At 44.9% G+C, this 26465-nt stretch overlaps 1 protein-coding gene across 2 annotated transcripts in view; it reads right to left on the bottom strand.

Moving 5' to 3' along the window:
* Positions 1-159: 159 nt before the first annotated feature.
* Positions 160-26465, bottom strand: part of LRRC32 (leucine rich repeat containing 32) — a 29998-nt gene continuing 3692 nt past the window's right edge. Inside the window, exons 2-3 of one of the 2 annotated variants that reach the window (XM_061629036.1) lie at positions 17260-17350; positions 160-5507 (exon numbers count right to left, since the gene is read on the bottom strand). In XM_061629036.1, coding sequence (XP_061485020.1) covers positions 3576-5507; positions 17260-17346 — 2019 coding nt within the window. In that variant the 5' untranslated portion in view covers positions 17347-17350 and the 3' untranslated portion in view covers positions 160-3575. The remainder of the gene's footprint in view (positions 5508-17259; positions 17351-26465) is intronic. The other variant, XM_061629037.1, reaches the window with a different exon arrangement.

Raw genomic sequence — 26465 nt, 5'->3', positions numbered from 1 at the left:
AGCTGGAGGGTGTGACGTCCTTCCCTGGTTCTCCCTGTCAGGTTCCCACCTGCTTGTGGCTACTGCCTTTCACGAGGCACCACCAGGGATACCACCAGTCCGGACCGTCCTTTATATGGTTTCTCACTCCGCTCTAGCACAGATCTCACTAGATCCCCCTGCTAGGCAGCACCACCAGTCACGTCCTATAACCAATACTCCCAGAGACTTTGCCTGAGTCTCTCTCTAGCTGGTTACTTTTGTGACTGCATGCTTATGCTGTTCCCAACCCCCTTGTATCTTTATAGATAACGCATACAACTCTGGGTTGCTCTGGATACTTGAATTGTTATTATTTCTCCCTTCACCGCTGCCACCATTAGATACTGTTTCTGTTCAGCCTTGGTAATTACCTTGCCCTCCCTTCTGGTATGTATATCCCCCAGCCAAGGATCAGGCCTTTGGTAAACCAAATAAGTATTTATTAAATATCAGAAATAACAAGATTCGTTTTAGAATGTTTCACAAGCGTATGGTTTCATCTATTCCTGTTTTGTACTTGACTTATTATTAATCAGAACTCCAACTCCCTCTTTCTCCACACTCCTGACCTCCACCCTCAAACACCTCTTTCTCCACACTCCCAACATCCACCCCGATTCAACTGTCATTCTTCCATTTATACTCCCAGCCATTCAAACGCTCAGCCAATCATCCAGCATTCTACTGCTCATGTACTCCCCCCTCCTCTTTCACTCCACTTACCATATGTCTTCTATATAAACAGCACTTACCATATTTACACTATAAGCAGGAACATCACAGAGGGCACCATGTTACAGAAGTCTGCCCTAGACACAAGATCCGTATTGACAAATGGAAGGTAAACTTATCTGTTGTTTATTACTTTGAAGCCTCAACAACCAACTTGTTTTGTTTTCAATCCTCCAGGTCTTCATTTGCAGGATCAGAAATGTGCAAAACCTCTGGTCAAGTCACTGATGAAAAAATGCTGGTCCATACATCCAACAAGGCTGATATACCAAGGATGGAGAACTTCCAGTCCAGGAGCTGGATATGGCTCTCCAAGCCTTGCTATCTGGCCCTCGGGACTCTTCCAGGGCTTTGCGCTCTCCTTGAGTGATTGTGCCTGGCTGGAGTGTGTCTTTCAGCTCTGATAACACCTCTTGCTTCCTTGGATAGAGGATAGGGAGGGGTGTGTAGAAACTAGCCTACTGTACAAAGGCAAAATTTGCATGAGACCATCTTGGCTGTAAGACCCTCTCCCTGCTTGCTGGCCTCTTCCCACCTGGCCTGGAAGGGCGGGGCCTTGACTGACTGCAGCTACAAAAGGTATAACTACCTGAAGATGCCAGAGACCACCTTGACTGTGGGTTGTTGTTTAGGGGCTTCTGTTTGGGTAAAAAATTAATTCTGCTGGTCAGTTTTTTTGTTTTGCTGTTATTGGGATTATGCTTCTGTATTTTACTGTTGGATTTTATTAGGAATTATAAGGATGTATCAATTTATTGTATGTTTTTGTTAACTTATTGACCATTTGAATTTGTTTCTTGCAGTGAATTGTGTAATTTTTTCTGTTCATGTTGTGAGCCGCCTTGTGCATAAATTGTTATGGAAAGGCGGCATACAAATAAACAGTGATGATGATGATGATGATGATGATGATTTGTTGCTATGCCCACTGTTGCCTCTGGAATGTAACACAAGATGCTGGCATGCAGCCCCTGGAAGATGAATGGAGAAATGTGGCCTCTTCCTCCATCTAGATGACCAAGAGTCATTATCAGAGTTCAAGGACCTTCTAGCCAGGCAAAAACACTCAAGGATGATATGAAACAAGGCCAGAGATGAATGTTGCCTGGAGAGGGAATAGCTAAGGAGTGGTGAGGCCTGGAGAGAGTCCTAAAGGCCAGACAGAAAGGCACAGAGGGCCACATTTGGCCCCCAGGCCTGAGGTCCCCCTCCCATGCAGGAGTGTAGTCATCTGGGGTCATGGGGGGAATTGTACTTTTTTGGAAGCAGAGTCCCAGCCAGGTCCCTATGCAGGAGCCAATCAAGTTAGCCACTGAGAAGAGTCCTTGCCCCTTCATGCTGATTGAAGCCAATCAGAGTGAAAGGAGGTGACTCGGCTGCTGAGAAGACTCTTCTCAGTAGCTAACACACAACCTCCCCTTCCATGCTGATTGGCTCCTAGAGACATCTGTTGTAGTGGAGTGTGGACTCGAAGGCAAGGGAGATGAGGGAATGTGGAAAGGGGGGTGGCTGTGAGGGGCATGGAGGCAGCCTGCACTTCTGAATTTGTCACTCTGCTTCTGTTCCCCTGCCTTAGGCAGCGCATGCTCCCGTCCAGCATTGCTTCTCATCTCTGCCCATATATAGGCAGTGACATCATTCCCAAGGAAGATAATAATAATGAACTGGGATTCCCTGCAAAGTCTGCATTACAGCTGACAAGTCTGGAGAGGAAGGGGGGCACCAGAAGCATTATCGCTGCTCAGCAGGCAGCATCCCAGCCCAATCTGACTGAGCAAAGGCAAGACTGTGATGCCGCGGCAATATTAACCAGGGTATCCTGTAAGAACACAAGAACATGAGAAGAGCCTGCTGGATCAGGCGAGTGGCCCACCTAGTCCAGCATCCCGGTCTCACAGCGGCCAACCAGATACCCCAACAGGAAGCCCACAAGCAGGACCTGAGTGCAAGAGCACTCTGCCCCCCTGTGGCTACCAGCAACTAGTTTTCAGAAGCATGTTGCATCTGACTATAATGGCAGAGCACAGCCACAATGGCTAGTAGTCATTTACAGCCTCATCCTCCATGAATTTGTCTATCCTTTTAAAGCCATCCAAGTCGGTGGCCCTCACTGCCACTATGCGCTCCATGAAGAAGTAAGAAGGGTGCTTGCCAAGTGTCCTGGAATCTGATAGAATGGGGGGGGGGACTTTTTCCAACCTGAGGGCCGCATTCTCTTTTGTGCAACCTTGCAGGGTCGAAATGCCAGTGTGAGGTCAGAGGCAAAAGCAAGAGCAACACTGAAGGTGAATCTTGCCTTTGTACAGTCTGCTCGTCTCTGCTGACACATCACACATCTCTCTCCATCCAGGGCGGCAAGAGGCATTCTCAGAGTTCAAGGCCTGAGAATTCTGAGGACCAGATAGAAAGATATTTGCCCCCTGGGCATGAGGTTCTCATCCCTCTGACAGATGGGGGGAAATGTGCGTGTCTTTTGTTTAGTGTAAGAGTGGATGATGCACCTCCCATTTTAATCCAGAAAAAAAAAACAATGGTGCCCCAGGTCTCAAAAGTGTGGGAACCATGGCTAGATATTGACTGGATTTCTCTTCCTTGGCTAAGGAACCCTGAAAGAAGTTGAGGGAGGTGTTTCTCATCAATGCGTCCACCAAGTGATGCCTTGCATGTCTGAATGAGTCATCACAGAGAATAATTCCACACATTGAACTTTCATCCTATCACCTCCCACACCCTTTCGTGGGGTCCATTCACACCTTTGGCTGTGAATCATCCAGTGGTGAGTGATGGAGTGATTTAAGTGTACCTGTGAATGTGCCCACGGTCTACACCTTAAAGTGTCGGCCAAAGATGTGTCTGCGATAGCAGCAAAACACTCCCACTCCGACGGCAATCAATGACAGAGCCAGTACAGCCGCTAGCAAGATCAACATGCTAATCGTCTTGAGGTCCTCCTTCTCGCAGTCCTCTGGCCTGATGTCTCTAACACCCAATTCTTCTTCATAGCCAAAACTCTTGGCATACTGGCATTTGATGCGGTCCACGTTGGGGATCTCCACGGTGGCCCTGTGGATCATATGAGAGAGCCACAGGTTCCCACAGCAAGTGAGCGGGTTGCCAGCCAGGTGCAAGTTCCGTAAGTTTTTCTCCAAAGCGGGAATCTGACTGCTCTTGAGGTCGCTGAAGCGATTGTTTTGTAAATCCAGAACTTCCAAAGCACAGCAGTCCTCAGACCACGCAGGCAGCCAGCTAAGCTGGTTGTCTGACAAGTTGAGGTATTTGAGACACGGGAAAAGAGGGAAGTTTATGCTCAAAGCTGTCATGCCGTTACCATGTAAATCCAAATATTTTAGAGACATCTCCAAGCCTGACAAAGATTTGGCCTCTATGTGCAGTCCCCGATTAAGAGCGAGGTCCAAGGCCACAAGCTGAGTTCTGTAGAAACCATACATGGGGATTCTCTTCAGCTTGTTGTCTGACAGGTACAAATATTGAAGTTCAGGAAGGTCCACAAAGGAGACACAGCCCTTGTCCTCACCTGCAAGCCTTTTTCTGGCTAGCCCTGAAAATAGGCCACAAAGACTGAGGTTGTTGCTTTGCAGGTTCAGCAGCCAGACATGAGGCAGGCTTGCAAAGATATCTGGCCGTAGAGCTTGGAGATGGTTGCCCTGAAGATAAAGCTCCTGCAAGTTGCCCAGAGTGTCAGCACCCCATTCCAGATTCTGTAAAGAGTTAAAACTGATGTCAAGGATGGCCAGTGAGACCAGCTCAGTGCTAGCCACAAATGTCTGAAGGCAATTTTTGCTGAGGTTGAGAACCTGAAGGGCAGACATGGAAATAAAGAACTCGCTTGGGACGGATTTGATCTCATTATAACTCAGGTCCAAATATAACAGCCCGGGCAAGTATGGAGAGCTTCCATTGCTCTTTTGATCCTCATAGTGAAGGCCAATTGGTGTGTCTTTCCAGCTGTACTCCATATCACCATCACTAGGAGATTCCAACATAACAAACTGCATTATATTCTTAGATAAATTCAGGTATGCCAGTTTGCTTGCTTGTGGGAGAACTGGGAACCGGAGAAGTTTGTTCTCACTCAAATCTACCCAGACCAGGCCGAACTCTTCCTCAGATTCGGTGGAATGGAAACTCTCGATGCTGTTCCGGCTGAGGTCTAGAAGTCGCAGCTGCTTTAGGTTGAAACCAGCAATACAGGTGAGTGAGTTCATGGAAAGGTTGAGCTTGGAGAGATGTGGCAAAGTCTCAAAGGCTCCTTCCTCTATCTCCATGATCATATTGCTATGCAGGTTTACTTCAATCAGACCCGGAGAACCCTGGAATGTCCTCTGTGAAATTTCAATAATGCTATTCTCTGCCAGTGAAAGATACTGAAGTGAGGAAGCATTGTGGATGAAATGTTCAGCCATCCCATTGTAGAGCCTGTTGCGGGACAAGTCTAGTGTTCTGACTCGGGCGAGCGATCCAAGCCACAGGTTGTGCTGAGCCAACTGATAGAGCTGATTGTTGGCCAAGTTGATCTCCTCCAAACTCCTCATATCTTTGAAGATTTCAGACTTGATGAAACCGATATGGTTGGAGCTTAAGTCCAAATGTCGGAGGGAGGTATAAAACATCAGCGGCCTCTCGGTGATGTTCTGGAGCTTATTTTTGGAGAGGTCGATTTTATGTACGTTCGGGTGAAGCTCTGGTGGTATCTGGTGAAGATCTTTGCCGTGACAAAATGCCTCCATACCTCTCTGTAGGAAAGGAGAGAGAGAAATAGTTGTGACATTCAAATTGCATACAACCCAGGGCCATCCGATGAAGCCAAAAGTTGGAAGATTCAGGACAGGAAAAAAAAGAAAGTACTTCTTCACATAGTTACACTATGGAATTTGCTCTGAGAAAAAGTAGTTATGGCCACCAACTTGGTTCACTGTAAGAGAGGATAAAGCAAGTTCATTTAGACTAGCGCTATCAATGGCTACTCCAACCCAACATGGCTATGTTCTACCTCCACTGTTGGAGGCAGTATATCTCTGAATACCAGTTTCTGGGAATCACAGGTGTTGTAGTGCTCAGGCCCTGCTGAGGGCTTCCCAAAGGCATCTGGTTGGCCACTGTGAGAAGGGAATATTGAACTAGGTGGGCATTTGGCCAGTTCCAGCAGCCAGGCTCTTCTTATGTTCCTACAAGAAGACCTGTTTAACTGGGGACTGAACCTAGGACCTTCTGCATCCGATGCATGTACTCCACCACTGAGCTACTATTGCCATGGAAGGGGTAGCTGAGATGCCTGTGGTACTGGCGCCCTCTGAGGTGAGACAGGTGGATATCACAGGAAGAACAAAGGAAGCTGCCTCATACCAACTCACCTGTTGGTCCATCACCCTCAGTATCCACTAGACTATTGGTTCCCAACCTGTGGGCTGTGATCCCCAGGGGGGCCACCAAGTAATCCAGAGGGAGCCACAAAAAGAAATGAATTATTTATTATTATTTTTTTTTAAAAAGTCTCCACTCCTTGGATGCTGTCTGCTCCCCGCTGCCGCTGCAGACAACACCTCCCCCTTGCTCCGAACAAGAGGGGAGGACTTTTGCTGAAGCGCCAGAGTGTCTTTCAGGTGCACCGAGGGCAGGCGTCTGCCTATAAAACACGTGGCAGATGCCAAAGGAGGCTGAGAGTGGAGCTATCAGGAAGAAGAGGGGGATTACTATCACTGACTCCCATCTCCTCGCACTGCCACTGCTGGCGATGAGAATGAGAGGGCTTTTCTTGAAGCAAAAACGCAAGGCTGCAAGGAAAGGCTGCTTTCCCCCGTCCTTCCTGGCAGCCAGCCTGCTTGCCTTTCTTGGCTCTTGCTTCGCTGCCACCTCCTTTTAAAAATTATTTTTATTTGCGAGGCTGCCCAGATCTCGCCTTCAGCCCAGACAGAGCCAAGGAGCAGCGAGGAAGCTCAGGACTTGCTCACCCCCCATCTCTGAGGCTGTGTGTGCCAGCATCCCTCCTTTCTTCCACCTACACTCTGCCCCCCAACCTCTCTCTCCAAGATGCTGTAGCAGTTGAAGGTTTTCCCCCTCCCACGTGCCCAAATGCATACACGCCTGCAGATGCTTGCAGGAGGGGCAGATGTATGTGTGTGTGTGCTGATTTGTCTTCTGCTCCATTCTCATCCCCCAAGCACACGCTAACCAAGTCATCCATTCTGATGATCATCCCAAGGCCTAAAAGCATTAACCCCCCTCCTCAATCTATCCACCCTTTTGTCTTCACAATCTAGCAGCCCCACCGCTACCACATTGCTGCTTCTTTTATTGTTGTTGTTGTTGTTGTTGTTGTTATTAAAAAGCTCAGCAGGTTGGCTGAGGCTGGGGTCCATATACTGCAGCTGAAATACATTCATTTATTTAATTATTATTGCATTTATATCCCACCTTTCTCCAAGTTGCTCAAGGTGGTGCACATGGTTCCTCCCCTTCCATTTTATCCTTACACCAACCCTGTGAGGTAGGTCAGGCTGAGAGACTGTGCCTGGTCCAAGGTCACCCAGTGGGCTTCATGGCTGGGTGGGGATTTGAACCTGGATCTTAATCCAACACTGCAACCCACTGGTGTTGGGAGGCAGGACTGTACATCTTCAGGCTGTTGGGGGAGGGGAGAGAGGGAGATCCCAATTTGATTGGGCCTTTGCCTTAAGAAAAGAAAGCAACACCTCCCTGTTTGCAGGGAGCTTTTTATGGAAAGGGATATTTGGAGGTGTGATTTTGCCATGCACCGTTTTTTCAATCAACAGAGACTAAAATTACAATTAGCCGGGGGGGGGGGGTATGAAATCTTTTGAGCTTACAAAGGGGGTCCCGTACTCATAAAGATTGGGAAGCACTGCTCTAGACCAATGTTCTTCAGCCTTGGGTCTGCAGATGTTGTTGGATTACAGCTCCCATCATCCCTGACGGTTGGTCTGGGGCTGATGGAAGTTGGAGTCCAACAACATCTGGAGGGCCACAGATTTCCCCACTCCTGTTCTACATAGCCTAGCAGCAGCTCTCCAGGATTTCAGACCGGAATCTGTCCCAGCCCTGCTTGGAGATCCCGGGGATTGGATTGAGGACCTTCAGCATACAAAACATGCTCTCTGCCTCTGAGCTAGTGCCTTTCCACTAAGTCTAGGTGGAGCATAGCAGGTGCGGTATCTTTGGGGGCATTTTCTGGTAGTGTAGTGGATTGTGGCACTGTTGCCAAAGAGGAGAAGGTACAGCCACCCCAAATTATGAGACCCATGAACAAAACTCCAGAAATTGGAGCCTCTGAAGGATGTCGGTTCCAAACTCATAACTGACAAGACTGGCTGAATACAGAATTAGCAGCTAGCACAGAAGTGGGGAACCTTTATCAGCTCCGGGGCCGCATCCCCTCCTGGGCAACCTTCCGGGGGCCACACCAGTGTGAGGTCAGAGGCAAATATTGCTTTTGTATGGCAGTCCGGTTTCTACACGCATTTGCGCACCCGGGCAAGGAAGAGGCATGGTCAGAGTTCAGGGACACCTCCCAGCCGGGCAAAGAAACCTGAGGAGAGTGGGAAGCAGGGCTGGTGAGGGGCGTGGCCTGGGGAGAAGGCCCTGGTGTGCAGACAGTCCTGAGGGCCAAGTAGAGAGGCCTGGAGGGCTGCATTTGGGGGCCAAGGCCTGAGGCTCCCCGCCCCTGCCGTAAGCAAGCATCCTTCACATTAGGCTGTCTTCAGCCTCTGCTTCTTATTCTTTCCTTGTCGTTCGCATCTATTATTAGGGATTTTAATGAGCCCCCCAACCCATAATAATTTCCAAATGCAGCTCCTTCCACATTGGGATGGGAGGGTCCTCTTTCAGCCCTCTCCTTTCCTTCTGCCCAGACATTCCTTTTGAACTGCGTCCAAATTTCTCCAGGCCTGTCTTCATGTTCTTCTCCTTTGCCTTTCTTTGATTTGAATTTTTTTTGCTCGCACAAAATGATATAATCTCCTTTCTTTTTTGGCTCCGTGACCACAGTCTATTCAGGGGTATTCCACATGGAATACAAAAGAATGCAGAAGGAAAACAGGATGTGTAGCGTTCGCATGGGGTCCAATTCTCGCAGGAACAGCCAAGAGAACCGTTTCGGGCTACGCAATGCCCTGGACCTCTCCAAGGGCCCTGTTCTTCTTCAACTCCCTCATGCTCTTTTGAACAGTAGCCTTGTCCTAACCGTTCCCAAGGGGAATGTTTTTGGGAACATAGGAAGCTGCTTTCTACTACGCAAGACCATCCATCTATCTAGCTCCATATTGTCTGCACTGACTGGCAGAGGTTCTCCAGGGCTTCGGGCATGAAGCTGGAGATGGCGGGGAATAAACACAGGACCTCTTGCATGCCAGGCAGACACTCTGCCACTGAGCTACGGCCCTTTCCCCAGGCAACAGGTAGCTGCTACTCTGAGCTACACAATATTAGGCAAGATGGGCTACTGGCTTGACTCAGTATAAAGCAGCTATGTATGTACACAACTGATTACTTGCTGATGGATGCAGGCCCCAAGGTCCTGGGGAGCTAGTCTGATGTTGCTTATGGGATTGCTATTAAATTTATTCCCACCCTTCACCAGCAGGTCCAAACTGCACTCACAAGAATTGGGTGGGTCCCGAAAGCGCATATCTCAGCTGTCAAAGGGCAGAGAAAAGAGGGACGTCTTCAGCCTTCACAGAAAACTGAGCCAGTGTGGTGTAGTGGTTAGAGTGCTGAACCAGAACCTGGGAGACCAGGATTCGAATCCCCACACAGCCATGAAGCTCACTGGGTGACCTTGGGCCAGTCACTGCCTCTCAGCCTCAGAGGAAGGCAATGGCAAACCCCCTCTGAATACCACTTACCATAGACACCCTATTCATAGGGTCGCCGTAAGTCAGAATCGACTTGAAGGCAGTCCATTTCCATTTCATAGACCCATTCCTCAACTGATTCCACTTTGGCTTTCTCAAGATGGTCAGATGTGATGAGCCGCTCCTCCTAGAGTATTTATTTGAGCCAGTGTGGTATAGTGGTTAGAGTGCTGGACCAGGACCTGGGAGACCAGGGTTCGAATCCCCACTTAGCCATGAAGCTCACTGGGTGACCTTGGGCCAGTCACTGCCTCTCAGCCTAACCTACCTCACAGGGTTGTTGTGGGGATTAAATGAGGAGGGGAGAGAATCATGTATACCACTTTGAGCTCCTTGGAGAAAAAGGTGGGATATAAACAAACAAAGAAACAAATAAACTGTACAGCGAAGACGCCAAATACACCTCCACAGGGAGGGCATTCCACAACTTCGGGGCAGTCATAGAGAATGCCCTGTTCCAGGCTGCCACGACCCAAATCTCTGAGGGTGGTGGAACTACCAAGAGGGCCTCTGCAGCCCGTAGGTCTTCTTCCTTTCCTACGCACTGAATGTAAACAAACAGCTTTTTCCAAAAAGCACCTCAGAAGAAAACTAACCCTCAGATTTCCTATTCCTTGGGGAAAGGTTAAGGACATTTAAGGACCGTAAGGACCTATTTGGGAGGGATTATTGGGGGGGGTGTAGTATAGTTGTTTTCATCAATTAACTAACGATGCTGTTTTGGGAGTTTGTATTTTGTACTTGATTCTTAACTCATAATGTTTATGTTTAAGAGAATACTTTTATGTTTCTGTTAATTATGCTGTTGTGAATGTGTTTTTTATATTTGGCCTGAATTTGTAATGCTTTCTTTTAATATCTTGTGATTTTTTCCCAGTGTTTTAATCTAGGTTGTAAACTGCTTTGAGATTTGTTTCCCAAATAATATAAAGTGGTATAGAAATGACTTTATTATTGTTGGTGGTGGTGGTGGTTGTTATTATTAAATGTACAGTGTATAATTTAGTAACATAAAAAACTGTCTTATATTGAGTCAGACCATTTAGCTCAGTAGTGTCTACACTGACTGGCAGTGGCTCTTTGTGGTTTCAGGCAGGGGACATTCTCAGCCCTACCTGGAAATGCCGGGGATTGAACCTGGGACCTTCATCGTGCAAAGCGGATGCTCTAACACTGAGCTATGGCCCTTCCCTGCAGCTTTCATAGAATCATAGAACAGTAGAGTTGGAAGGGGCCTACAAGGCCATCGAGTCCAACCCCCTGCTCAATGCAGGAATCCAAATCAAAGCATTCCCGACAGGTGGCTGTCCAGCTGCCTCTTGAAGGCCTCCAGTGTTGGAGAGCCCACTACCTCTCTAGGTAATCAGTTCCATTGTCGTATGGCTCTAACAGTTAGGAAGTTTTTCCTGATGTCCAGTCGAAATCTGGCTTCCTGCAACTTGAGCCCATTCAGAATGTCAACAGCCCTCTTGATTCTCCCAAGTGTGGTTTTAGAATTGACAATGAGAGAGGAACATGCAGGCCATGTGAATCCTCATCCCTGTGAAGAACCAAGTGATAGTTCCCCAGAATGACTGCTCCTTGGGAAAACCCTCCCCAAAACATCTGCTAACATTTCACAGTGGACAAAAGTGGGCAGGCAGAGCTGTTTCGAAGAAGCTGAACAACATCCAGCTCATTTGTGCCTGTGAGTAATGCAAGATGTGTACATCGCCAGATGCATGTCATGTCATTAACATGCCAGACAAAACAGAGGCCCCACCCAAATGGCTGATCCCCCAGATGCTTGGCTCACTGACCGTGATGACGGCTCACAGTTGCTTCTACACTAGAGCCCATTAGGACTGCAGAGGCATTACATTTTCACAATTAACAGGAAGTGGGATCAAAATGGAAGCTCCACACAGCACTTAATATGGCACTGTATTGACTAGCTGTTCCTTTCCCCTTGGCCAAAATCATTCTATAATATAAATCCTATTCACCTAAGGTCTCCTGAAATTTTAATTAAAAGCTTCCTATTTGCAGCACAGCTGGGGGATTAGCAATGCATTGCCCCTGCATTGCCCATGAATCAGTCATCTTCTGCTCTTGTGTATGTGTGTGTCTTAATTATTGCTGGCTTTCTGCCATTCTTCTTTTCTTTTTGTAGTGTAATAGTGCCATAGGAAGCAATCAAATGAACTTGCACACAGGAAACTTTTGATTAAAGGTGTACTTGCTCTTTCAAAGCCTCAGTAGCACTTAGCTTGTCCACACCAGATAGACTGGTGCTAGAAATGCATTTTGCCACCCTGGTTTCCTACTGGGAGGAAGGGCGGGATATAAATCAAATAAATAAATAAATAAATTTTAGAGCCCCCCCTCCAAAAAAGCCAAAAGGTAGATTGGCGGGAAAAGAAGCAAGGGGAGACAACACAGCAAACACTGGAATGCAACGATTTGGCAATGACATCATGTGGATTCCAACAGGAGCAAACAAAACATCGGAATTCCAGCATTCATGTACAAGAAACACTTAAAACAATTTTGTGCACACGGCCACTCCCTAATCAACATGGGGCATAAATTCACCAGGAAATTATTCTGCAGAAGCTTTGTTGAAATGAGCAAGAGAGCATTAACATAATTTCAAGATTTGCCAATAGAGATGGTTGCTTCTCCTTGCTTCATGTTACAGCTGCCTCTCTGGCTCGAAGACAAGGCGGCTTAACGAAACCTGAATCTTCTGACCTCCCTGTGTCCTCCCAGAGCATCCTAATCAGCAATGAGGGGAGAGAGGGAACTTTGCTCGGTCTTTAATTTGTTCCAGTAGAGACACATTAGACTACTTGGCCAAGAAAGAAACATTAACTGCGCATAACTGGATCAAAGAATCTGGTGGGACATAGCTCTGTAGCAGAGCATCTGTTCTGCATGCAGAAGGCCACAGGATCAGTTTCTGGCTTCTCCAGCTAAGGTTGGGAGAGCCCTCTGTCTGTAATCCTAGAGAGCCGCTGCTTCCTGTAAACTAGATGGACCAACGGTCTGATTTCGTATAAGGCAGCTTCTTAAGACTAGAAGCCTTTTGTGCAGTCTGGGAGACTACGACAGACAGGAGGAAGGCAGTAGCATCAGATGACTTTAGATGGGAATTATACAACAGCTTATCACTGGGAGTGCTTTTGCTAAGGGCCTGTTAATATACTTAGCAGAATCCAGTACTGCGGCTTTTCTTGAGTGGAATCATTTAAGGGTTGAAATAATCTGGACCAGAGCTTGGAAGTAACTAGTCACAAGTAACGGATTACTTGTAATTCATTACATTTTTGAGTAACGAGTGGGGAATTCCTTTACATTTTGATTGTAATAGAACTAGGAGTAATATTACTACTTTTGTGGAGTAATTGTAATGTTTCCAGAATTACTTTGGGGCATTACTTGGGGGGGGAGCAGGGGAAGTCTTCTGCTCCTCTGATTTGTGGATGAAAATCATGTGCCTCAAACTGGGCTTCTGTGCAGTGTCGCTCTTTCCTCATGCTCTGTGGATGGGTAGCAGGCAATGAGGGAGGAGGCGCAGAGTGAGATGGGGTGGAGTGGAAAAAACAATGATTTAAAAAAATGGATAGTGGTGGTGAAGAATGGAGGGGAGGGGAAAAGGATCCGGAGGTCAAGAACATGGATAAAGGAGAAGGAGGCAGCAGCAGAATGGAGATAAAGAACTGTGGAGGTGAAAGATGACAGCGTGTGTGTGTGTGTGTGTGTGTGTGTGTGTGTGTGTGTGTGAGAGAGAGAGAGAGAGAGAGAGAGAGAGAGAGAGAGAATACTGTGTTTGCACTTGTCACACAAACTGGCCTCCACCACCCTCTCTGGCTACTGTGCTGCATTTGCAGTATTTTAACTTTTTTGCATCTCAGGGGAAAATGCGTGCTTGAGTGAGTGTTCCTTAGTTGGTGGCAGGGCAGGGTCTGGGAGGTGGTTAAGTGAGAGAGATTATGCTGGCTGGCTGAGTGGGGGGGTTGCACTTGGTTTGACGTGCAAAGATCTGAGTAGTGGCCTCAGCCTCCCTCTCCCCCCTTACCAGCGGAGAGACCACCATTGCTATCTTATGAATAAAAAGAATTATTCTACTACCTCTATATGTGTGTGTTTATTTTTAATGTTGTTTTAGGCTACTTAGATGTGCAGCAGCCAAGGCCAGCACCTTGTAGGTGTTTTTTTCTAAGTAACTGAAATGTAATTGTAGAGATTACTTTGGAGGAAAAGTAAAGTAATCAGTTACTTTCAGAGCAATTGTATTTGTAACGGTAATTACTACTTTTTTGGGCCATGTAACTGTAATTTATTACTTTTTAAAAGTAATCTTCCAAGCTCTGATCTGGACTACCTCATTCTCTAAATAAAATGGTTAAAGACAGAAGGAAAGCAAAAGCAAAAGGAGAAAGAAACACGGTTAGAACCTGAAATGCAACTCTACAGCGACTAGTACGTAGGGGGACAAAGAGAACTATTACAATAGTTATTGTATAGAAATAGAAGAGGACAACGAAAAGGGTAGAACAAGAGCCCTGTTCCAAAAGATTAGAGAAATGAAAGGGAAATTTAAACCAAGAGTAGGGATGTTGAGCCAGTGTGCTGTAGTGGTTAGAGTGTTGGACTACAACCTGGGAGGCCAGGGTTTGAATCCCACACAGCCATGAAGCTCACTGGGTGACCTTGGGCCAGTCACTGCCTCTCAGCCTCAGAGGAAGGCAATGGTAAACCCCCTCTGAATACCGCTTACCATGAAAACCCTCTTCATAGGGTTGCCATAAGTCGGGATCGACTTGAAGGCAGTCCAGGGATGTTGAATAATCAAAAGGAGAACACACTGACTGACTGAGATGAAATAAAAGGAAGATGGAAGCAATACACTGAAGAACTCTATAAAAGAGATGCAAAGATGACAGATTCATTCAAGGAGGAACCTTATGATGAAGAACCAGAAATTTTAGAATGTGAGGTGAAAGCTGTTCTTAAAATACTTGGAAGAAACAAATCACCAGGAACAGATGGCATACCAATAGAGTTGCTACAAGCTACTGAGACTGAATCAGTCCAAATTTTGACTAAAATCTGTCAAGAAATATGGAAAACTAAACAATGGCCCACAGACTGGAAGTGTTCCATCTACATCCCAATTCCAAAGAAAGGGGATCCCAGGGAATGCAGTAATTATCAAATTACTGCCTTAATATCCCATGCAAGTAAAGGAATGCTCAAGATTCTACAGCAAATGCTCTTGAATGCTATGAAGCAATAAATGCCAGACGTCCAAGCTGGATTTAGAAAGGGAAGAGGTACCAGAGATCATATTGCAAACATACGTTGGATAATGGAACGGACCAAGGAATTTCAGAAGAAAATCTCCCTGCGCTTTAGAGATTACAGCAAAGTCTTTGACTGTGTAGATCATGAAAAACTATGGAATGCTTTAAGAGAAATGGGGGTGCCACAGCATCTGATTGTCCTGATGCGCAACTATACTCTGCACAAGAGGCTACTGTAAGGACAGAATATGGAGAAACCGATTGGTTCCCCATCAGAAAGGGTGTGAGATAGGGATGTATTTTATCACCCTATTTGTTTAAGCTATACGCAGAACATATCATACAGAAAGCGGGACTGGACCAAGATGAAGGAGGTGTGAAAAAATATCAATAATTTAAGATCTGCAGACGATACCATACTACCAGCAGAAACCAGTAATGATTTGAAACGAATGCTGATGAAAGAGGAAAACACAAAAGCACAAAAGACTAAAGTAATGACAACAGAAGATTTATGTAACTTTAAAATTGACAACGAGGACATTGAACTTGTCAAGGATTATTAATACCTTGGCACAGTCATTAACCAAAATGGAGACAATAGTCACGAAATCGGAAGAAGGCTAGGACTGGGGAGGGCAGCTATGAGAGAACTAGAAAAGGTCTTCAAATGCAAAGATGTATCACTGAACACTAAAGTCAGGATCATTCAGGCCATGGTATTCCCAATCTCTATGTATGGATGTGAAAGTTGGACAGTGAAAAAGGCGGGTAAGAGAAAAATCAACTCATTTGAAATGTGGTGCTGGAGGAGAGATTTGCACATACCATGGACGGCGAAAAAGACAAATAATTGGGTGTTAGAACAAATTAAACCAGAACTGTCACTAGAAGCTAAAATGATGAAACTGAGATTATCATACTTTGGACACATAATGAGAAGACATGATTCCCTAGAAAATATAATAATGCTGGGGAAAATAGAAGGGAGTAGAAAAAGAGGAAGACCAAACAAGAGATGGACTGATTCCATAAAGGAAGCCACAGACCTGAACTTACAAGACCTGAACAGGGTGGTTCATGACAGATGCTATTGGAGGACACTGATTCATAGGGTTGCCATAACTTGTAATCGACCTGAAGTCACATAACAACAACAAAACCTCATTGTCTTATTGCTTTACTTTGGGAATTTAACTCTGTTGACTGGCTAGAGCCCGGAATGTGTGCTACCTATGTAACTAAGAATTAAGTGTGCATGAAATAAACATTATTAGTTATTCCGCTGTAAAGGTCCCGTTATTTTGCTGATATATCCCTAAGAGAATCTTTGGTGGGATTTTCCTCTTTTGATCTGCCCCTGTGGATATATCCTATGTTCAGAGACAGTGCTTGGGTTGGCTGAAGGGGAGTTCTGCACAGCCACAAGGTTAAAACGGAACTCATATGAACCCTCGCCCCTATGCAATCATTGCAATGAGGTAGTCCAGACTATTTCAGCATGGTGCCCAACATGGGGCTTCTTCTTAACACATATGTAGAACTCTGGTGGGAAAATCTGTGTCTTATAAATTTTCTGTAAGGGCAGCTGGCCCATAGCAGGGTGCAGGTGATAGTGATGGTTGCTTAGCCAGATGCTCCCCCAAGCTATTAAAGATTCCATCTACATAGAAAACCAGCATGTCCTCTCTACAGACAGACAGACAGACAGACAGATGATAGATAGATAGATAGATAGATAGATAGATAGATAGATAGATAGATAGATAGATAGATAGATAGATAGATAGATAGATAGATAGATAGATAGATAGATATGCTCAGGATGGAGATTAGATAGATAGATAGATAGATAGATAGATAGATAGATAGATAGATAGATAGATAGATAGATAGATAGATAGATAGATAGATAGATAGATAGATAGATAGATAGATAGATAGATAGATAGATAGATAGATAGATAGATAGATATGCTCAGGATGGAGATTAGATAGATAGATAGATAGATAGATAGATAGATAGATAGATAGATAGATAGATAGATAGATAGATAGATAGATAGATAGATAGATAGATAGATAGATAGATAGATAGATAGATAGATAGATAGGCCAAGCCACTATATCACAATCTCAGTCATATGTATCAGCAAAATAATTAAATACATAAGAAAAGCCCTGTTTGATTCAGGCCAAAGGTCTAGTCCAGCATCCTGTTCTCGCAGTGGCCAACTAGATGCTTCTTCTGAGATGCCCAACAACAGGACTTGGGCACAACAGCAACACACTCCCCACTATGGGTTGGAGTCCTTTGCCAAGGTTCTTACCATTTCACAGGGCGACACTTCTATAGGCCGGAAGGTTGAGATGCCACCATTTAACGCTGCCAGGAAGAGGAAGAGGTAGAATTTCATGGCTCTGTAGAATGGGGGGGGGGGAAAGGAGTCCTGATTAGAAATCAAACCAGTCAATTGGGGGAGGGGAGTTGAAAACGTTGTTGTTGTTATATGCCTTCAAGTCGATTCCGACTTATGGCAACCCTATGAATCTTTTTGGATATATTCATAGGGTTTTCATGGTAAGAGGTGTTCAGAGGTGGTTCACCATTGCCTTCCTCTAAGCCTACGGCACCCGGTGTTCCCAGGCGGTCTCCCATCCAACCAGGCCTGACCTTGCTTAGCTTCCGAGATCAAATGAGATTGAGCCTGTTCAGGGTAGTATGGCCGTAGGCGAAAGCGGTGTTAGGCAGCATGAAAGACAGACCTGTGCTGTGGGAGAGGATTGGTCGTGATGCCATATTAGTGCCCACTTAGGACTGTGTGAATTCTTACAGTTCTGAGAGTAAGAGTCAGAAGAGCCCTGGTGAATCCGGCCAGTGGCCCATCTTGTCTTGCATCTTGTTCTCAGAGTGGCCAACCAGATGCCCATTATGCAAAGTTCACAAGCCGGACCTGAGAGCAAGAGGCACCCTCCCCTCCTGTGGTTTCTAGCAACTGGTATTCAAAAGCATCCTGCAGAACACAGCCATCGCAATTAGTAGCCACTGGTAGCCCTGTCCTCCATTAATTTGTCTAATCTTCTTTTAAAGCCCTCCAAGTTGGTGGCCATCGCTGCTACCTGGGGAAGTGAGTTCCATAGTTTAACTATGCGCTGTGTGAAGAAGTCCTTCTCGCCACCCAACTGCATAAAGTGTTCCTGGGCATACATGGGGGAGAAATTCAATTCAGTTCACACTTAAAGCCGAATTGATCACATTCACACTTTCCAAAACAATAGAACCAAAACACAGCCATCCTTCGAAATTTGCACTTATCCGAAATTTGCAATGCAGTTTTCCAACCAACCAGTGTTTACAAAAATCTATCTATTAGGGGAAAGTGTGCATGGAAATGAATATATCGGTGAAAAAATAACACACAAAATACATTATATTAAGGAAAACTGCTTGCAAAATTGTGTACATTAGTCAAAACTGCATATAAAAATTTGCACCAAATTGCTGATGAATTGTCATGAGATTTTCTCTTTTTTTAACAAAAAAATGCAAGTTGATGCAAAATGGGGAGAACTGAATTTAAGAGGGGGGGGATTAGAAAGTGACAGAACCAAAATTGGCACATCCTTCTATTTCCTAATCTTGAGTTCAGAATCCAACATTTTGGAGAATCTACAAGTAAAGACAGATCTATTTATTATTTATTACATATATACCCCGCCTTTCTTTTCATGACTGAAACCCAAGGCGGCTTACATACAGTTCCCAGGAGGTCTTCCATCCAGGCACTGACCAAACCTGACCCTGCTTAGCTTCAGCAGTAAGAGGTGGAGGTAGTTTGATTGTGCAGTCACTGTCCTTCAAATAATATGCCTTTTCGTTCTTGTGTCTAACCCCTGGCTTGGGTGTCAGTGGAAATGGTTTTTTAGAGTTTTGGCATGGTGCAGTATGACCTAGGGAAAGGCCAGCTGTGATGGTCTATTGACAAGTGTCTGTGACATCAACATCTCCCAATTCTCAGAACCCTTGTGCAACTACTTTTTAAAATATTTGTTGTTGTTTTGTAAGGAAAGGGCTGGACCTATATTCACATGTACACATACAGTATGTGTGCTATTTTAATATATATATATATATACAGTAGGGCCCCACTCATACGGGGGGTTACGTCCCAGACCACCGCTGTAAAGCAAAAACCATTGTAAAGCAGAACCCATTGAATAGAATGGCGCGCGATGCCCAAAAACTGCCATAAAAGCGGAACAAGCACCGTATTAGTGGGGCTTTAGTCTAATTGTGTCTAATTGAGACCGATGTATTAGCGAAGCACTGTAAAGCGGGGCCCTACTGTACAACCCTTCTAAGAGAAATGAGGTTAGACTAACAGGTGACTCAAGCAACTCACGACACAATCATTCCAATATGCCATGTAAAGATGGCCACCAACGTATATGGCTTTCAAAGAAGATTAGACAAATTCATGGAGCATAAGGCTATCAATCGCTACCAGCCCTAATGGCTATGTTCTACCTCCACAGCTAGAGGCAGTATGTCTCTGAATGCCAGCTGCTGAGAATCACAAATAGGGAGAGCGCTGTTGCACTCAAGTCTTGCATTCCATAGACAGATGGCAGGCCACTGTGAGAACAGGATACTGGACTAGATGGGCCACGTACCCTCCTGGGCAACCTTCTGAGACCCACATGCTAGTGGTGGGTAGAGCCAGAGGTACAAGTGGGTGGAGCAATGAATGTTAATGTTACCTTTGTGCAGTAGGTGAGTTTCTACGCGTACTCACACATCCTCTATCCTCCAGCCAGACAAAACATGCCAGAGGAGGGTCCACCGTAAGGCTAATAAGGGGTGCAGCCTATGAAGAGTTCTAAGGGCCAGACAGAGAGCTACATTTGGCCCTTGCTCTCCACACCTCCCCATCTCAGCTCCTGCTCCAGAGAAGAGAAGTCTCTGTGGGTAAAGTGGGAAATTTAAGTACATAGGCACACAGGAAGATGCCTTATATTGAGTCAAATTATTGGTCCATCTAGCTCAGTATTGTCTACACGGACTGGCAGCAGCTCTCCAGGGTTTAAGCAGGGGTCTCTCCCAGCCCTACCTGGAGATGCCGAGGATTGAACCTGGGACCTTCTGCATGCAAGGCAGATGCTCCGCCACTGAGCCCCAAGTAAGGATCAGGGGGCCCTGTTACTCCTGAGTAGGATGGAAGGGTCTGTACATTTCAGTTCTCTTGCCTTCTCATTTTTGAAAATTCTTCAGCATTTTAGTGTGAATTCCTCCTGATAGAATGTCGTTTTGTAAGTGGTTTTGACCAATGGACACATTTTTGCAATTTCTCCTAATATGATGCATTTTTGTAGACTATTTTCACGAATATATGCATTTTTAAACACATTTCTCCCTAATATGTTGCATTCTTGTAAACACTGTTTGGTTGGAGAATTGCATCACAACATTTGGGTAAATGTGATTTTCAAAGGATGGCTGTTTTCGGTCCAGATATTGTTTCAGAAAGTGCACATTTGACAAATTTGGTTCTAAATGCAAACTGAATAGAATTTCTCCCCCATTCCTACTCCTGAGGAATAGTCTTGGCAGCTCTTGAAATTAAAAAATCTGGGTCATGGGTAGAGCATAAGAACATAAGAAGAGCCTCCTGGAACAGGCCAAAGGGGGCCCATCTAGCCTAGCATCCTGTTCTCACAGTGCCCAACCAGATGCCTCCAATGGGAAGCCCAAAAACAGGACCTGAGCGCAAGAGCACTCTCCCCTCCTGCGGCTTCCAGCAACTTCTATTAAGAAGCATACTGCCTCTCACTACGAAGACAGAGCATAGCCGTCATGAAGACAGAGCATAGCCAAGAGAGCCCTCAAGGTCTAGAGGGGATGGAGATGGTGAAACTAGAAGGCGGTAGGCTTTGAGCAATTGGCATGAAAGAAATAACATTTTTTTTAAAAAAAGAAAGAAACAGGCTCTTTACCTGATCAGTCAGCTTTGCTATTGGGGAATGGTTGACTTATCACCCATAGCTTTTATTGTTTGAGTCAGCAGGGATCAGTCAGCATGTGTATTTACTTTAGGTTTTCTGTGTCTGCTAAACATTCCCAAACATATTTTCAAAGGAGCCAAGGAGTGAATGGCAGAAACATCAAAGACCTGGGGGTCGTTGGGGGGGGGTTGCTCTTAAATCACTCAGCATAAAGACTGGAGATAAGCGTTTGCAGGAAGTTGTAAGTGATATCACAGAACTCTCGTTGCTCAAAGCGTGCACACACACCCTCGCTTTAGTTTTCTGTCCCGTTGTTGTATCTGGTAGAAGAGACTTTGTAGGTTTTTGCTTCAAAATCCTGCAAAACCTGATTGTGGATTAAAAGAACTCAAGAATGTCCATAAAGCGCAGCGATGACTCTCTCAGTTTCAGTTTCTCATTTTTTCCCAATCTTAAGTTTGGTTCTCCACATTACCACGTCCGTTTGCCATTTTTTCTAAGTCCTCATGAAAATGCATTGGGATTTTAGTGCGAATTTCTCCAAATATACACATTTTTGTATGCAGATTGGCCTAGCATGATGCATTTTTGGATGTAATTTTCACCAATACGTGTTTTTATGCACTGCAAATTTCTCAGACCTGAGAGTTTCAAAGGATGGCAGTGTTTCTGTTTGTATATTGTTTCATGAAGTGCACATTAAGTTAGCTTGCCTTTAAAAAAATTAACAAAAATTATATCCTTCTTCCATGATATTGTATTATAAGCAACCTCCCCCCCCAAATTACCATTATGTACAATCGGTAACCGCAGAAGCCCCCCAACCCCCATAGCAGCAGTAAAACAACAATGTTAAAGGCAATAATAATTTTAAAAAATCAAGGAAACAAACCCATAGCTCAGTCATACAACATCTACTTTGCATGCAGAAGGTCCCCAGTTTAATCACCAGTATCTCCCAATAGGGTTGTAAAAAAAACCCTGCCTGAAAACTCAGAGAGCTGATACCACTCAGTGTAGACAATAGTCTGCTAGATAGACCAATTGTCTGTCCTTAGACAGCTCCTTGAAAGTCTGCACTAAAACCTGGAGCAGATTCCACTGCCCCACTGGCATGGAGCCGCCATCTGCCACTGATAACGATGCATAAGTAAATGGCCATTGGGAGAAATCTGGTTGTCTGAATCCATCTTTTGTATGCCATACTCCTGCAACTCTTATTTCCAAGACCAGGCCTGATCCTTGCATAACAAAATCGACAGATATATACAGTTAATTGCTTTACAGAATTCACTGCCATGAAATGGGGGAATGGTTGCCAGTTAGACGAATTCACAAGGGACAAATCTATCACTGAACATCAGAACTTAAGCAAAGCCTTGGCACTGGCTCAGGCCAAAGGGGGCCCATCTAGTCCAGCACTCTGTTCTCACAGTGGCCAACTGGATGCCCCGATGGGAAGCCTGCAAGCAGGATATAACCGCAACAGCATTCTCACCCGAGTGCAGCAGCACTCTCTGCAACTCATGATGCTATACGGAACCTCTAGGCTCAGAGACACGAGGTTGGATCCAGATTAAGTTAGTTCCACTGAGGCTGCAAACCTATACCCACTTACCTGGTCATAAACGACATCAAACTCTTATGAGTAGATGTGTCTAGGATTGTGCTGTTTCTTCCCTTAGAAATCTATCTATCTATCTATCTATCTATCTATCTATCTATCTATCTATCTATCTATCTATCTATCTATCTATCTATCTATCTATCTATCTATCTATCTATCTATCTATCTATCTATCTATCTATCTATCTGTCTATCTGTCTATCTGTCTGTCTGTCTGTCTGTGTAACTTCAATGGCTACTAGCCATGATGGCTGTGCTCTGCCACCCTAGTCAGAGGCAGCATGCTTCTGAAAACCAGTTGCCGGAAGCCTCAGGAGGGGAGAGTGTTCTTGCACTCGGGTCTTGCTTGCGGGCTTCCCCCAGGCCCCTGGTTGGCCACTGTGAGAACAGGATGCTGGACTAGATGGGCCACTGGCCTGATCCAGCAGGCTCTTCTTATCTCTCTCTCTCTCTCTCTCTCTCTCTATCTATTTGATTTATATCCCACCCTTTCTCCCAGTGCGAGCCCAGGGCATCATGAGTCATGGAAAGAGTAGAAAGGGGAAAACCCCAAGATGCTAGAAAAAATATTTTATTTGTACAAAAGCCCAACGCGTTTCAGCCAATGTATTCAGGCCTTCATCGGGGAATAGCTGGTGTGTAGTATCCTTCCGTGAACAAAATTGCTATCATTAATACAACCATAGCAATTTTGAAACGCGTTGGGCTTTTGTACAAATAAAATATTTTTTCTAGCATCTTGGGGTTTTCCCCTTTCTACTCTTTCTCTGGTTTTGGATGCTAGCCACTTTCAACTGTTGGTCATCATGAGTCATGACAAACTTGTCATATTGCTTTCAATGGGATCAAAATTCAACTAACTTAGTCTGGATTCAACTCCTTGTACCTTGTCCAGTGCAGGTGAGCCATAGTGGGGGGAGATCAACTGCCTACAAGGGTAGCCAATGTGGTGCCCTCCAGATATTGCTGGATGGTGAGAACTGTAGTCCAGCAACATGAGGAGGGCATCAAGATGGCTACCTCTGCCCTACAAGGCCTGCTTGTAGACCTCCCAATGGCATCTGGTTAGCCTCCTGAGAGATGAAAGATACTGGATTGCCATGGACTTTTGGTATGATCCAGGAGAGGTCTCCTCATGTTCTCAGCTTCTCTGAGCAGCTCAGAATTTTAGTACGATTTCCACGTCCATGTGCAAAGCCAACCAATCTTCAGTTTGCACACATAAAAGGTCTGTTCCCACACTTTATAGCAGGCTGCCCTCCAGATGTTTTGGACTACATCTACCATCAGTCCCACCCAGCATGGACAATGGTCAGGGATGATGGGAGTTGTAGTCCAAAATGTCTGGTAGGCAACTAGGTTGAGCAAGCTGTGCATGTAGTTCATGGACGGAGCCTGCTGTCACAGTATCTCTCTCTCTCTCCTTATGCATATTCACTCAGTTGTGATAATTTTCTGAGTAGGTGAAGGCATTATGATTAAGCAATGTTGCTGAACCTAAGCAGGTCTGGTTCTGGCTGATTCCTGGATGGGAAACCTCCTAAGTAGTCTTTGTCTACCACCTTGAGCTCCCTGGAGGAATGGCAGGTTGTAGATGCAATGTAATTGGGGAAGGGCTGTAGCTCAATAGAAGAGCATCTGTTTTGCATGCAGAAGGCTCAGGTTCAATCCCCAGAATCACCAAATAGGGTTGGGAATGTCCCCTGCCTGAAACCCTGGAGACCCACTGCTGGTCACTGTAGACCACTGTTCTTCAACCTTGGGTGCCCAGATGTTGTTGGATTACAACTCCCAGCTAAGCTGGCTGGGGCTGATGGGAGTTGTAGTCTGCCCAAATCTGGAGACCCAAGGTTGAAGAACAGGGCTGTAGACAATACTCAGCTAGATAGGCCAATGGTCTGACATGGTATAAGGCAATTTCCTATGTTCCTATGTAATAAATAAAATAAGCCATGTGCCAGCTTAACTGCTTGAGATCATAAATGTGTCAAACAATAATGTTGCAATGAATGTTGCCTAGAAGGGAGCAAAGACCACATTTACCATCAATACTCTAAACAGGAAATAGCTGTGGTAGCCCACAGAACAACAGCAAATGGGACAATATGGCCAAGAATTAGCTAAAAATGGTGATCACCTAGGAGCCACTTGTGCTATCAAATTCCTCGGTAAATAATTAACAAATGGTAATGATACAGTGGTGCTGTGCATAGGTTTATTCGTGAATTCTGCCTGGACTGGAATGAGGGTGGGATGTTAGACCTCACTTGGGGTTTTTTTAGGTATACCCTGGGATCATGGCATTGCTCACTGTATGAGGGGAGAATGCATAGAGAGGGTTATTGCAATATGGACAGCTGTTAAACATTGAAATACTTCATAGTTAATTGATCATTTACCTTATAACGGATTCAATGGTCAATTAAATTTAACTAGGGATGAGGGAGAAATCTGATTCAGTTTGCATTTAAAGCTCAGTCAACCATATTCGCACTTTCCAAAACAACGTGAGGACTGAGACACAGCCATCCTTTGAAATTCACACTTACCTGAATTTTGCAATGCAGTTCTCCAACCAAGCACATATATTAGGGGAAAGTGTGCAGATAAAAATGCATATATTAGTGAAAACAACATACACAAGTGCATTACATTAGGAGAAATTGCTTGCGAAAATGTGTACATTAATCAAAACTGCATACAAAAATGTGGGAGAAATATTCACTAAAATGCTGAAGAATTTTCATTAGGATTTTAAAAAATAAATAAATCACAAACTGCTACAGAAGTGTGGAGAACTAAATTTAAGACTGGAAAAATGAGAAATGGAGAGAATCCAAATTAACAGATCTTTCCATCCCTACATTTAATATATTTTCATATTTACAGGCCCTCAGTGTAGGCACCCTTTTCTGTCTTTCTGAAACTGAAGGATATCTGAGGTGGCAAATAATTTAATAGACAAATTGTACCACTCATGGGCCTCATTCACATGACACCATAATGCAAACGATGGCTTACTGGGCGCATATGAATGTGCAGAAACTCCTGGAGAGGAAGCTTACAGTTGCTTTGCTTCTACCTGGTCCTTTTCCCCGCAGTGCTGAGCTAAGTCGAGGTTTGGCTTAATATGTGATCTGAACCAGGATTCGTGCTTAATCTCCCCACTAACCACGAGTTGTAACCAAGGTTTGCTCTACAGCTTTAGTTGTTTAATCTACTGGTTGTAACTTGCACCCCTTGTGGTTGTTTTTGTTATGTGCCTTCAAGTTGATTACGACTTATGGTGAACTTATGAATCAGCGACCTCCAAGAGCATCTGTCATGAACCACCCTGTTCAGAGCTTGTAAGTTCAGGTCTGTGGCTTCCCTTATGGAATCAATCCATCTCTTGTTTGGTCTTCCTCTTTTTCTACTCCCTTCTGTTTTCCCCAGCATTATGGTCTTTTCTAGTGAATCACGACTTCTCATTATGTGTCCAAAGTATGATAACCTCAGTTTCATCATTTTAGCTTCTAGCGACAGTTCTGGTTTAATTTGTTCTAAATATGCAATAATATTTAAATCTCACCAATTAATCAATTAAAAAGAAGATGGTGAATGAACAAAAAAAACTTTAACCAGTCGCCAGCCCAATAGTGATCTCTCATAGCTGAGTTTAGGATGAAGAGTGTGTGATATAAGATCCTCATTCTTACGACAGCCCTGTGCACATTAATATTCCCAGTTTGAAGAGGTGTAATTCAGAGTAGATAAAGAAGGGTCAGTGGCCGGATGAGCTGGTGAGCATTCATATGGGAGGCAGCACTTCACTGCAACATCTCCAATAACTTACATGAGGGACAGTGCATGCCCTACAGAGACAAAGACAGCTTCTGCATGTCCCAATGGCAGGTGCCTGGGCCA

This window comes from Rhineura floridana, chromosome 5, assembly GCF_030035675.1.
Source record: "Rhineura floridana isolate rRhiFlo1 chromosome 5, rRhiFlo1.hap2, whole genome shotgun sequence".
NCBI lineage: Eukaryota > Metazoa > Chordata > Lepidosauria > Squamata > Rhineuridae > Rhineura > Rhineura floridana.
This window is presented reverse-complemented; position numbering and strand designations above follow the sequence as displayed.